The sequence below is a fragment of the Tachyglossus aculeatus genome, chromosome 6 (assembly GCF_015852505.1).
Source record: "Tachyglossus aculeatus isolate mTacAcu1 chromosome 6, mTacAcu1.pri, whole genome shotgun sequence".
NCBI lineage: Eukaryota > Metazoa > Chordata > Mammalia > Monotremata > Tachyglossidae > Tachyglossus > Tachyglossus aculeatus.
Genome location: NC_052071.1, coordinates 47,197,309 through 47,210,867, shown reverse-complemented (window position 1 = coordinate 47,210,867; position 13,559 = coordinate 47,197,309). Strand labels below are relative to the sequence as shown.

Here is a 13,559-nt window from a genome sequence, read left to right as displayed (position 1 = left end):
GGGTATTGTCTACCCTGTTTTTAAAGGAGCAGAAACTGAGGTACAGAAGGTAATTCATTTTTACGTCTGTCTCCCTATCTAGATTCTCAGCTCCTTGTGGGCAGCGACTGTGTCTACCAACTGTACTGTATTGTGTCTCGCAAGAGCTTAGTGTAATGCTGTGCTTACAGTAAGCACTCTATAAATTCCAATGATTGGTGGACTGATTGTTTAGGTGCCAATTTACTTGCTGCACCTCGATCTCATCTATCTTGCCACTAACCTCTTCCCTATGTCCTGCTTCTAGCCTGGAACTCCCTCCCTACCTCTGCATTATCCGACAGACAGTCACTCTCCCCACCTTCAAAGCCTTATTTAAGGCACATCTCCTCCAAGAGGCCTTCCCTGACTAAGCCCTAATTTCCTCTTCTTCCACTCCCTTCTGCCTCACCCTTGCACTTGGATTCACCCCTTTTACTCACCCCAGGCTCAGCCCAACAGCACTTATGTATATATCCATAATTTATTTACTTACATCAACGTCTGTCTCCCCCACACCCTCCCAGACTGTAAGTTCACTCTGGGCAGGGAGCGTGTCTACCCACTCTGTTATACTGTACTGTCCCAAATGCTTAAGAACAATGCTCTGTGCACAGTGACTGATAAATATGATTGATTGATTTGCCCAAAGTCATGCAATAAGCCATTGGCAGAGCTTTCACAAAAATCAAGATTTTTTTATCATACTGATGCAATGAGAACCAAACCCTTCATTCCTATTTGCATGATGTACAGAGTGTTCTGGGATTTTGCTCCAGGAAGGGGGTGGGTAGCTAACTGGAACAAGCGTCCCTTAGCCAAGTAAACAGAATAACCCACCATCCTAAAAGCATATACATAAGCAATTCAATTCTTCATGGAGGGATTTCAAATCTAGGTTCTTAGAGAAGCAGTGTGACAGTGGAAAGAGCACGGGCTTTGGAGTCAGAGGTCATAGGTTCAAATCCCGGCCCCGCCACATGTCAGCTTTGTGACTTTGGGCAATTCACTTAACTTCCCTGTGCCTCAGTTCCCTCATCTGTAAAATGGGGATTAAGACTGTGAGCCCCACGTGGGACAGCCTGATCACTTTGTATCCCCCCAGTGCTTAGAACATTGCTTTGCACAGGGTAAGCGCTTAACAAATACCATCATCATCATACCATTTGACCTAAATTCTCATACTTTAGGCAATTTCAGCCAAATTTCAAACCATCCATACCTGCAGAGTAAAACCAACAATGAAGATATTGTTCTTTCTTGTACAACAAAAACACTGAGAGCTGTAGAGCACTCAATACAAACCGCCACTAAGAGTGAAAGAAAATTATGAAAATTAAGGCCCACTGGGTCAACTTCAGCATGGTCTAGTGGACAGAGCACGGGCCTGGGAGTAAGAAGGATCTGGGTTCTAATCCCGGCTCTGCCACGTGTGTGCTATGTGGCCTTGGGCATGTCAGTTCACTTCTCTGTGCTTCAGTTACCTCATCTGTGAAGTGGGGATTAAGACTCTGAGTCCTATGTGAGGCAGGGACTGTGTCCAACTTGATTTGCATGTATCCACCCCACACATAGTAATCACTTAAATACCACAATTATTATTAGGTGAGCACATGCCCTGGCCCTATAGCATAGCAGGAGACAGTCCCCCACAGTTCAGAGCAGGCAATTGAAAACCTTCAGTTGAGGGTGGGCAGAACTGCCATTCTCCAGGGTGGACACAGAGCCCTTTTCCTTCCTTGGCACCTCCACCCCTCAGCCTGGGGGAAGTGAGCTATCAGTGACAATGGGCTCATCAATGGGTTGGGATGGGTGTTGCCACCGATCTTCCAAGGGGATGGCTACAAATCAGCAATGCCATCCTTGCTCTAAGTCTTAACATATATTTGGTGGCATTTGTTATTCACTTAATGTGTTCCAGGCACTGTATTAAGCACTGGGGTGGATACAAGCAAATCAAGCTGGACACAGTCCCTGTCCCACATCGGGTTTACAGTCTCAATCCCCATGTCACTGATGAGGTAACTGAGGCACGAAGAAGTGAAGTGACTTGCCCAAGATCACACAGCAGACAAGCAGCATGGCTCATTGGAAAAAGCACGGACTTGGGAGTCAGAGGTCATGGGTTCAAATCCCAGATCTGCCAATTGTCAGCTGTTTGACTTTGGGCAAGTCACTTAACTTCTCTGTGCCTCAGTTCCCTCATCTGTAAAATGTGGATGAAGACTGTGAGTCCCACGTGGGACAACCTGATCACCTTGTATCCTCCCCAGTGCTTAGAACAATGCTTTGCACGTAGTAAGTGCTTAACAAATGCCATCATCATCATCATCAAGTGGTAGAGCCAGGATTAGAACCCATCACCTGACACCCTGGCCCGTGCTCTATCCCCTCCGCCATGCTACTTCTCAAGCAAGGTATCTCAGCCTTTTATTCTTCTTTTATTTGGAGTTGAGAACTATTACCCTCAGAGACACTTTTTTTTTTCCTGAGAAAATCGTGCATGGTGAAGGGGATAGTCTTAAAAAAAAAATCAAGTCAGGGACAGACAGCCTAATTACTGGGAGGGGGTCTGAAGAGTATTGTTAAAGTACCTTCTCATCGTCCCTCTAACCTCTTGAAAATCAGTGACGGTCTCAATGAGAGAAAGAAGAAGTGGAAATCCCCAAGGGGTGAAAATGAAGTCACTGTATTTTCCCCCCTCCTCTGGATTCTGTGAAGTACCACCGGAGGGATGAGAACCCTTCTTGAAGATTCCATCATTCATAATTTTCCTTCCTTATTCAGATGGCTAACAGGGGAGAAGTGATTGTGGAGGAGCAATGTCTTCCACCCACCACTCCCCATGCTTCATCTGGGTGGGTTCGTCAGAGACCCCATCTGACTAGCCCTATCCCAGAGAGCTTCGTGGTTCTGACTCAGTCAACCCCCTATTGAATGGGGTGGGAAGGGGAACAGGCCCTTTCCGGGTCTATCTGACTTAGCCCAGAGAGATGTCTCTGCTGATTGGTCAACAGGTCAGTAGTAGCATGGGTACCCTGGGTCACTAGGATTTAGTCCCAGCGATTTGGCTGGACAAACACATGCCCTGCCTGTATGTGGCTGCCCTTGGGGAAATGCGAGCCCCTGCTTGGTCTCTTTATTGGGCCAATGTGCCACTTTCCATTCATCACCAAACACGGCAATCTACGCATCCATCCTTTCATCGAGGGCAACTCTGGGGTCTCCTGGCCCCCTGCTGGAGGACCCTTCTTGGGGAAATCATCAGGCCGGGCAGCCTGAGACTCAGTGCCACACCAATGCATTGCACCTTCTCTGCTTGGCTCCCTCCGCAAAAGAATCGGATTGCCAGGCGTCTTGGCGCAGTAGGGTATTTCTCACTGCCACAGCCTGGCTTGCTCCCTGAACCACCACTATCTCTCTCCTCCAGGACCCTTTCTTCCCTCCCTCCCAAATCCGACTCCCTCCCCACCCCAAACCTCCCAAAGCCATCAGGGGTTAATGGTGTCAGCTATGACGTGAGGATCCCAATTTGCCCAGATATTTTTTTCCCCTCCCAGTCTGCAAACTCCCTCTCTCTCCACCTCTCTCCCTTCCTAGCTCCCCCTTTTTCTCCTCCTTCCTCCCCCCTTCCCCAACCCCCTCCCCTCCACCCCCCCTCTTTGTGACTTTGCAAGGAACAGGGAAACTCTTCAGGAGCTGTAGCAACAAGAGATGCAATTTTGCTTTTGGTAGTAGCCATTCTTTCTGCATCCAGGGATTTTTCCCCCCTTCCATGGGGTGTGTGTGCGCGTGTCAGCTTCGCTTATGGTAGGGGATTCCTCCCTCCCTCCCCTCTTTTTCTTGAGCAAAACCTTTCCACCCCCAATAGCAGCCCCAGCGCCAGCAGCAGCAGCAACAGCAGCAGGAGCAAGAGGGTGCAGAATTTGGCACTTTGGGGTTTAAAGCCAAAACCAGGGGGAGGGGGAAAAAAAAGACCAGAACGAGAGGTGGGGTGAAATCTAGAATTAAATCGTATCGCTAGATAACCCACCCTCCCTCTCCCCCCTCCCCACCTTCTTCTCCACCTACTCTTCCTCCTCCTCTTCCTCCTCGCCTCTGAAGGTGGACACAGCCGGAGCCATGCAACATCTGCAGAACCGGGTGGCAAAATAGCAGGAAAAAAAAAAATCAAAGTGAAGAGAAAGGGAAGGGGGCATTTTTTTTTTCCTTTGGTACCTGCGAGATTTATTCCACGTTTCTGATTCCTTTGAGGGACGCTTATTCGTCTCTTTCTCCTGGGATTTTCTTCATTTGCCAGAGGATGCCTCTCGCTGAAAGGATGCTAAAGGAAAGGAGAGGGAGATTCTTTCACGGGCACTAAGAGAGGAGCCGATCTCTCTCTGCCCCCCCTCCCTCCCTCCCCCACCCCCTCCCCATTTGGGGGTTTGTTTGGATCACGACCTGCCTCGAGCTCTTCTGCCTTTTTTTTAAAAAAAAAAAACAAACCAAAAAAAACCAAACCCACAATTATTGTCATTTTTAATTTTCTCTGCAAGGCAATTCTTTTCGGAGGGGATTTCAGCCGATCTCTCCTCCCCTCTCCGGCCAAACATTTTTTTCTTTCCTCCATCGTGTTTGTGGAAATGTGGAGATTTCGGGCAGGCAGATTTAGTGGAATTGTGTCTGCCTTGGCGGCGCTTTGTTTCGCCTGCTGCGCTCAAAGGTAAGTGGTTTGGGGGGCTTTGGGGGTGATGGGGGAGGGCCGGTGAATTCTTCCTCCCAGATGTGTGTTGGGGGAAGTGGTCCTTCCCCATCCTTCGCCATTCCGTGGTCTGGGACCATTTGGGGAGGTGGGGGGCAGCTCACATAGCAGCCGGCTTGGGCTCCCCTCGGAGCCCCCCGTTTGCAAGGACTTGGAGGGGAGGGAGAGGGAGGAGGGAGGATGCAAAGGATGGAGAAGGAGGGGCTGGGGGTGGTGGTGAAGATGGACCAGGCGGGGAATATGGTGTCCGGAGAGGGGAGCCCCATCTCCAAACACCCCTCCGTGCACCTTTCCAGACTGCTGGCCTGCTTAACCTGCTCTGGGCGAAGCTTAAACCATCCTCCCCAAACCAGGCAAAGTCCACAACCCTGGAGCAGAGTGCACACACACCACACACATAAGCTCTCATCGCACCCTAATACGTTCTTGCGAGTGCACCTACATTTAAATATATTTAGAGGCATGAATTCCAACTGGTGTGTATGTGCGCGCTGTTACTATCTATGGCAGCGCCAAAAAAATTGCATGCAAATACCGTTAGCTAACCCGATCACTAGCTGAGTCCACGTACTGTGATTCCCTGACTTGGGCACGGATGCATACAGGAAAAAAAAATAATTCGGGAAATGTAGCTCCATGCATAGGTGTACTGAGATCTATCGCCTTCCTAAACCGAGTTAGATTAGGATGGAAACCTATTTACGTCCATAGACAATCCATCAGTTTCCATTCACGTATTGTCGATTACATGCCTGCACACGGTTTTGGATGCATAGGTGGTGGATGCATAAGTTACGTACAGATTGCTAATTATAGATCCGAGAGATACACTTGGTATAAAATTCTTGCTCATGCCCAGATAACCATGTAGCATTGCTCATACTTATAATCGTTCACACAAAACTCGTTAATTTGCATAGCATTAACATTCATGTGGCTGACTTGGTCAAAGACGTGTGTATTCATCTACAAATCAAATCGTTTGCTCATGTCTACTGAAATGCATGTATATAGGTGCCTGGGCACAGGCTGCTTCTAAGCATTTATTTGGATATGAAAATTTAAACATTAAATCTTCCTACATATAAATCTATTAAGCAGGCAAGCACTTAGATTAGCTTCATGAAAACTAAGGCGCAAGCACCTTGTGTACAAAAGTTTTTCTGCCACAAATACATGTGGTCAAAATCTTGAATAAACATCATCAATAATGTATACTGTACTCAGAAATAGAGATCACCAAACTCAGATTAAATCACACTTCACTTATACAAATATGTACCCTCCTCTGAGGACCAAAAGCACATTTAGATGCACCATACACTCTGCATTAAATAATCATAATTAAATACCCATAAATGTGGATATCACAGAAGACCTCGTGAGAAGCATGCCTGCACGCATAGGTAGATGGAGAATATGAAAATATATACCTTTATAGCAGCCAAATTCAAGTCCATGCACCCTTTTTTATTTTAGTGGTATTTGTTATGCATGTATTATGTGTCAGGCATTGTACTAAGCACTGGCTAGATATAAGATAGTCAAGTTGGACACCGTCCATGTCCCACATGGGGCTCACAGCCTTAACCCCCATTTTACAGATGAGGTAACAAGCACAGAGAAGTTAAGTGACTTGGCAAAGGTCACACAGCAGAAAAGCAATGGAGCTGGGATTAGAACCCAGATCCTTCTGACTTCCAAGCCACTAGGCCATACTACTTCTCAGAAACACAAGCTAGAATCCACGCCACCCCCGCAACCTTCCATTCATTGAGGCATACACATTTTGCAGCTCTGAGATAAACACTGAAATTCACATTCCCAATGATCCCAATGAAATGATGTCTTCCTACATAAACTCTCCAGAAAACCCCAATTCTGCCTAAAGCTGCAGTAAATCCACAGATTTTTCACTGAGATGCAGGCATACAGTCAGACCCAAGGTAGAAATCTGAAACACGTACCCTGATATACACACTGGGTGTGTAAACACATGGGTTCCCAGACTGATGCATTATCACATACTAGGGTTTTATGGGTAAAGCAATGAGAACCCAGAACTAGAACCCAGACTTGGGGGCAGGGAAGGTGGGAGGTCATCCAAATTCTGACATTTCCCTGTAACTTCCTTCCAGCAGATTCATAGATTCATACAAAGAGATGTGCGTGTATTGTGAGGCCACAAAACCCCCAGCACTAAAGTGACACCAAGCCCAGCCAGCAGGGGTAAAGTGTCATTGCAGTTTCAGAATCCACACCGGTCTGCTATAGGAGACCCAGGGGGTTGGAAGATGTCTGTGGATTTAAGGGTTGGTTTTTCTCTCTCCAACACATCAATCTGCATCTAGACACAACTATGTTTACTCCAACCCCCCTAAAAAATAAATGTGCTACCCTATGATGCTGAGCATTTGAGGTGTATGTGTGGTAAGTGGGGGGTGGGGGGGCATTCTGTACTTAAAAATGTGAAGATTCTTCATTTTGGTTCCTTCTTTTTTCCTAATGCCTCCCTCCAGGTTCCTCTTTTATTTCTGGTGGTGGTGATGGTGTGTGTGTGTGTGTGTGTGTGTGTGTGTCTTAAATGGGTCTTTAGTTAGTCACGTTGGCATACAGCGCTAATAGGGACCACCTAAGCTGCAGAGTGATTTCAGGGGTGGGTGGAATAGCTCTTGGAAGGGAGTGAATAATAATGATCCAGGCACTTTGAGGCAAAGATGGTCTACCCATACTCTTCCTTTTTCTGATGCTGTGGAGAGACTGTGAACATTGTTGTTAGCAGCATTCCACAAAAGCTCATGGGACCCAAATCAAAAATACATATTCTGAGAATAAAGGAAGGAGGGGGGACAAGAAGCTTTGTGCATGAGAGAGAGAGAGAGAAGGAAGGTGTTTGCGTACGCACGCACATACACACACACAAACACACACACGTGTGGGTGAGAAAGGAGGTGAGAGTGTAGTGGGAGTAAATGCATGTACGGTGCAGAGAAATTATGCCAGTCTGTTTGCCTGTGTGACAAGCTGTGTATGTGTGTATGTCTACAGAATGTGTCAGTGGAGGAGAAAAAAAAATGTGCATTTAGTTAAAAATGGGGAAAAACAAAGAATGTAATGGGTGATGTTTGTCTTTATGATTTCCATCGTATGAAGTGCTTATCTTTATAATCATAGGAAATTAAATGAGAAGTGTGGGTAAGTGAAGACTTGTGAGATACAAAGGAGCAGTGAAGTGAGAGCTGTGGAGAGACAATATTATATAAAATTAGAGTGAGTTTAAGAGGTTTTGTATTCTGGGAAGCCAAAAACCAGAACAGGGCCTAGTTTCTGTTTCCTCTTAGGTCCTGTTGCTCAGAAAACCCTGCAGAGGAAACCAAAGCAGTTTCTTGAACTTCAGGCTCACCAAGGAGGGAATAAAGGATTGCCCGGAGGAGGTGTGTGCCTTAAGCCCTCAGCAGAGCAGAAGTGGGAGTGACCTTTGAGAAGAAATTCTGGGCATGTAGGTATTCTGTCAATGGGAGTGGGTTAGAAGCCAATGATTTCTTCTGTATTTCAGCCCATCCAGCAAGAACATCTCTGAGGTGAAAGAGATCGTGGACAAATTGCTGAAGGGATATGATGTCCGCCTCAGACCAGACTTTGGAGGTAATCCACATTTTTCTGTCTTTTGCTGGACCCCAGGGTCCCCCCCACAAGTCCTGTTCACTTTACTGATTCTGGTTGTAGGTAGGGACATCGTCTATTCTCCATGGCATCCTCCTCTTCTTCAGTCCCCTCAGACTCCACCACGATCCTCCAGTTTTGTCTGGTGGGAGGGACCTGATCCCCCCATTGTCCTGGAGGACAGGTCAAATAAAAACCTCTCTAGCTGCCAGAGAGTCACTACCTTGAATGGAGGCCTGGCATGAAGGAGGAAAGGTGGGGCAAAAGGAGATGCCACTGGAGATGGGTTGGAGAAAAAGATAGATGTGAACTCGAGTCAAATATGAAGAGAACCACCCCAGCGTCTTTATCTCCCTCTTCCTCTTTCCTTCCCCACACACCTCCTGTTCGGAAGAGTCAACTTTGATGGGTCCTCGATAACTGATGGAAGATCTAGGAATTAGGACTCTAGCTGCGGGCTGGGTTTTGGGGCCACACTGATGAGCTGGCTGAGAGCATTGCAGGAAAGCCCAAAAGGGTAGAGTAGGATACTGGAGCTGACTCAGCCTCCTTCCAGGTCTGGAGAGCAGACAGCATTCACCACTCTGTTTCCCTGAACTTGGCAAGGAAAAGGGAGTTGGGGGTAGGGGGAATCAAGATTTCCGTCAATTCTGCAAAGCAGCAGATAAATTTTTTACAGACTGAAATGGGGATACACCTATATGGAGGTGGATGGTCAAACCTATTTTCTTTCTTGGTGGTTATGGTTGAAAATGTGCTGGAACCTGATGGTTTTCATGAAGGTTGAGCTACTCCCATAAAGAAGTCTGAAGAAACCCCAAGGATCTCTAGACTGTGAGCTCATTGTGGACAGGGATGTGTCCATTTGTAGTTACATTGTACTCTCCCAAGCGCTTAGTATAGTGTTTTCCACACACAAAGCACTCAGTAAATACAATTTAATGAATGAATACCAGTCTGAGCATCTACGGAGGAGGTTTCTGGGCTTTCACGATATCCTGTGCGGCATCACTAGAGGGTGGAGTGAGAGGAAGGTAAGAAATGCTATTATACCTCACCCTATCTAGGAAAAGGTGCAAAAAAGAAAAAGTTACCTTCCAGACCACAGGACAATGCCCATATTTCTCTCAGCTAGTCTGTTCCTAACCCAGACTTGAGTCTGAGCAGTGTCTCAATAAGCTTCTGTTAGGCTATATGTGCCTGCACGGTAGGGTTCATGTCTACTAACTCTATTGTACTATCCCAAGAAATTAGTACAATGCTGTGCACAAAGTAAATGCTTAATAAGTACCACCAATTGATAACTTGATTATACCATCCTGTGATCCTTAATCTCATCCATGAAGGATTTTCCTGCCTGGACATTGGCTAATTCTCCTTGTCAATCAGTGATGGAGGGCTTTCTTGTTCCTTGTTGATTTGTTGGAACTTAAACGTGTGGGTGAGGTGCAGAATTAGACTTTCAGAATGCACCATATGTTTCTACAAGGAATTATAAAGTATGAAGCGGGTACGGTTCCTGCCCTCATGTGCTTATAATCTTATAGCATAAAACTTCATTCTTCTCCACATTGTTCTCTCATAATTCATTTTTGGTCTTCACAATTCTCTCAGGTGCAAGATTTGCTAGATTGTGGGCAGGGATCGTGTCTACTAACTCTTCTTTTCTCCCAAGCACTTAGGACAGTATTTTGCACAGAGTTAGGCTCAGTAAAGACTAATGATTGATTTGCTGCAGGTCCAAGTCAACACTTTCCCTGGATGTCTTCAACAATCAGCCCGAATCAAGGTTTCTAGTCAAGATTCAGTCCCAATTGAAGACAGTGCCCTCAAACCTATAAAGCAGCATGGCCTAGGGGATGGAGCATGGGCCTGTGGTCAAAAGGATCTGGGTTTTAATCCCAGCTCCGCCACTTGTCTGCTGCGTGGCCTTGGGCAAATCACTTCACATCTCTGTGCCTCAGTTGCTTCATCTGCAAAATGGAGTTTAAGACTGTGAGCCCCATGTGGGACATGGACTGTGTCTAACCTGATTAGCTTGCATTTACCCCGTGCTTAGTAAAGTGCTTGGCATATAATAAGCATTTAATCCAATAAAAAACCCTCTAGGGTAATTTTTTTAGATGGTGCCCACTTGGTTCATTTAAGTTATCAACCCCAACTACAAAGCTCAAATTACAGGACTGGGATTCATCTGAAATAATTGTGACTTTCACAGATGCAAGAGGCAGGAGATAAAAATGTGTGAAAATTTTATTTTTTCAGGCATTTTGGAGATGGAGCTGCTTGCTTACTAGTTGAGGCTAAATGAACTAAGGCACTCCCACCCCTTATTCCATCCCTCAGTCAGATGGGGTAGGGTGATGTGAAGAGGCTTTGGGGAATTATGGGTTTTGGATGAAAGAAAGATGGGGGTTATCAAGCATTGGTTGTGCACAAGAGGGTAAAACAGTGAGGTGAAGGAATGAGAAAGGATGGAGAAAAGGTTAATTTTATTGGAGCAAAGGACATGGGAGGGTATGTAAGAAGAGATGAGAGAGAAGATAGAAGCAAAAGCTTACAGAGAGGCACAAACCTTGAAAGCCTAGTTGAAGAATGCCAATTTGATAAGAGAATCAACGAAAGGGGAGGGATAGATTTAGAGAGATAAGCAGCATGTTAAAGAAAATGAATAAAGACCGTTTCAGCAGAGGCATCTTGCACTGTTTGGCAGGAAGAAACACTTGAGGCAGGTAGGCCAGGGAGCATGAGGATAGAAACAGAGTTATGAATTGATTTATCTGTGGGTGTGAAGAAACAATGAAGTCAAGAGAAGGAAGATCTGACTTTAAAGAAAAGAAAAAATAAGATGGGGATGAGAAAGAGGGAAGCTGTGTCCACAACTTGAAGTTGGGGGGGAAATTGCCAGAACATCATGCCAGTGAGTATGAACACTGATGAAGAACTCTGCAGCCTAGGTGAGATGGATGCAGAAGCGTCCATCTCAGCTTTCTGCATTCCCTCAAATGGGTCCAAAGACAGGAGACCTTCCAGAAACAGAGGGGGAGAGTAGGAAAACCCATTGGACTGCCCTAGGAGAGTAGGAGAGGTAATGAGAGTGGAGAACTTCCTGGAGAAATGAAGAAGTAGAAGACCCACGGGAAGACAAAACAGTCTAAGCAGGATTTGAAGAGTGACTTGAAGAGGGGAGCAAAATTCATTTTGCATAGAGTAGGTAGGTCAGGTAGAAAGGAGGTGGAAAATTAGTTGGCTCGGACCTTATTAAAGTCTTTTGAAAATGGAGGAACGGAAGCCAAATTGGAGAAGGCTCAGGAGAGTGTTGGAAGAGTGCAGGCAGCATCATGTCAAGGAGCTTCAAGGAAGAGTGAGGACAGGAAGTGAAGGGGGACAGACTTAAAAAATAGTATTTTTTGGATGACCGAATGATTGGACAAGGAGGCAATGATGTTGAGAGAGGGGTAGAGAAATAAACAGAAAACAAGAGTGACTATCAGAAGTCAACCCATGGGGATCAAGAGACCAATCTCATGAACTGGGGGAAGAGAGGAGGAGGGTCAATCAGATTTGAGCCAGAAGGAGGAGAGATTGTAATACCTGCTCTGCCACTTGTCCTCTGTGTGACTTTGGGCAAGTCAATATCTCTGTGCCTCAGTTACCTCATCCTTAAAATGGGGATTAAGGCTGTGAGCCCCACGTGGGATAACCTGATAACCTGGTATATGCCTCGGGCTTAGAATGGGGCTTGGCATATAGTAAGCATTTAATACCAGCATTTTATCATTATCATTACAGAAGGCAGAATATGAAAAGGAAAGATGGCAAAACAAAATGCAAAATACCCTTTTCGGTAAGTCAAGGTGAGGGGAAAGCCACTTTAGGGTTTGTTGTGACGAGGTGGTATGATTGGGGTAGAACTAGTGAAACAGGTAGAAGCCTTGTTTTGCAAGGAGTGAGGGGCCTTTTCCCCTCTCAGGGTTACATCAGTTTCCAGTACTGGAAACTCTATCAGTTTCGACTACAGGAGGGAGAGTCAAGCAGAGGCATACCCACTCCATTCCTAGCTTGGCCGGTAGATAGCGAGTGGAAGGTAATTTGCTACAAGTCAAACCGCACCTGTTCTGGGCAGCAGCGGCATGGGAGAGATTTGAGGGCGGAGACTCGAGTTTATTGTGCAGGAGGAGGCAATGGTAAACCAATTCCATATTTTTACCACGGAAACTCTATGGATACACTACCAGAATGACTGGAGCTGGAGCTGGAGAGATGTGTCTATGGCATCACTATGGGTCAGAGAACTTGAAAGCATAAGCTCTCTTCTCTCCTTCTACTGCCCAGCCCGCACCCTCCGCTCCTTCGCCGCTAATCTCCTCACCGTACCTCGCTCTCGCCTGTCCCGCCATCGATCCCCGGCCCACGTCATCCCCCGGGCCTGGAATGCCCTCCCTCTGCCCATCTGCCAAGCTAGCTCTCTTCCTCCCTTCAAGGCCCTGCTGAGAGCTCACCTCCTCCAGGAGGCCTTCCCAGACTGAGCCCCTTCCTTCCTCTCCCCCTCATCCCCCTCTCCATCCCCCCCATCTTACCTCCTTCCCTTCCCCACAGCACCTGTATATATGTATATATGTTTGTACATATTTATTACTCTTTATTTATTTATTTATTTATTTTATTTGTACATATCTATTCTATTTATTTTATTTTGTTAGTATGTTTGGTTTTGTTCTCTGTCTCCCCCTTTTAGACTGTGAGCCCACTGTTGGGTAGGGACTGTCTCTATATGTTGCCAATTTGTACTTCCCAAGCGCTTAGTACAGTGCTCTGCACATAGTAAGCGCTCAATAAATACGATTGATTGATGATGATAAGACAAAATAAGAGGGACCTTTGCATTGGAAGGTTGAAGTTGAAGTGGAGAAAACCCATTCAGTCAAAGCTAGATAGGAACTGGTGAGGAAATGATGGGAGCAAATCGGGATTGGTGGAAATGGATGAAGAGTAGAACAGAGGAGTGCAGAGTAGGGAGTAGAAAAAGACAGAATACAGTGAAGGTAATTGGAGTTCTTAAGATAAGATGTGGAAGGAGATGAGGAAGGATGAGAGAAGGAAAATATAACAACCAAAAAATCATGGGTCAAAG

The 13,559-nt window shown here is 46.1% G+C and overlaps 1 protein-coding gene across 2 annotated transcripts in view; it reads left to right on the top strand.

The window, feature by feature from the left end:
- The first annotated feature begins 4,643 nt into the window (after nt 1-4,643).
- GABRQ (gamma-aminobutyric acid type A receptor subunit theta) overlaps nt 4,644-13,559 on the top strand; it is a 143,170-nt gene continuing 134,254 nt past the window's right edge. For both annotated transcript variants that reach the window (XM_038748147.1, XM_038748148.1), the window contains exons 1-2: nt 4,644-4,723; nt 8,319-8,407. In XM_038748147.1, the coding sequence (XP_038604075.1) occupies nt 4,644-4,723; nt 8,319-8,407 (169 nt within the window). The remainder of the gene's footprint in view (nt 4,724-8,318; nt 8,408-13,559) is intronic.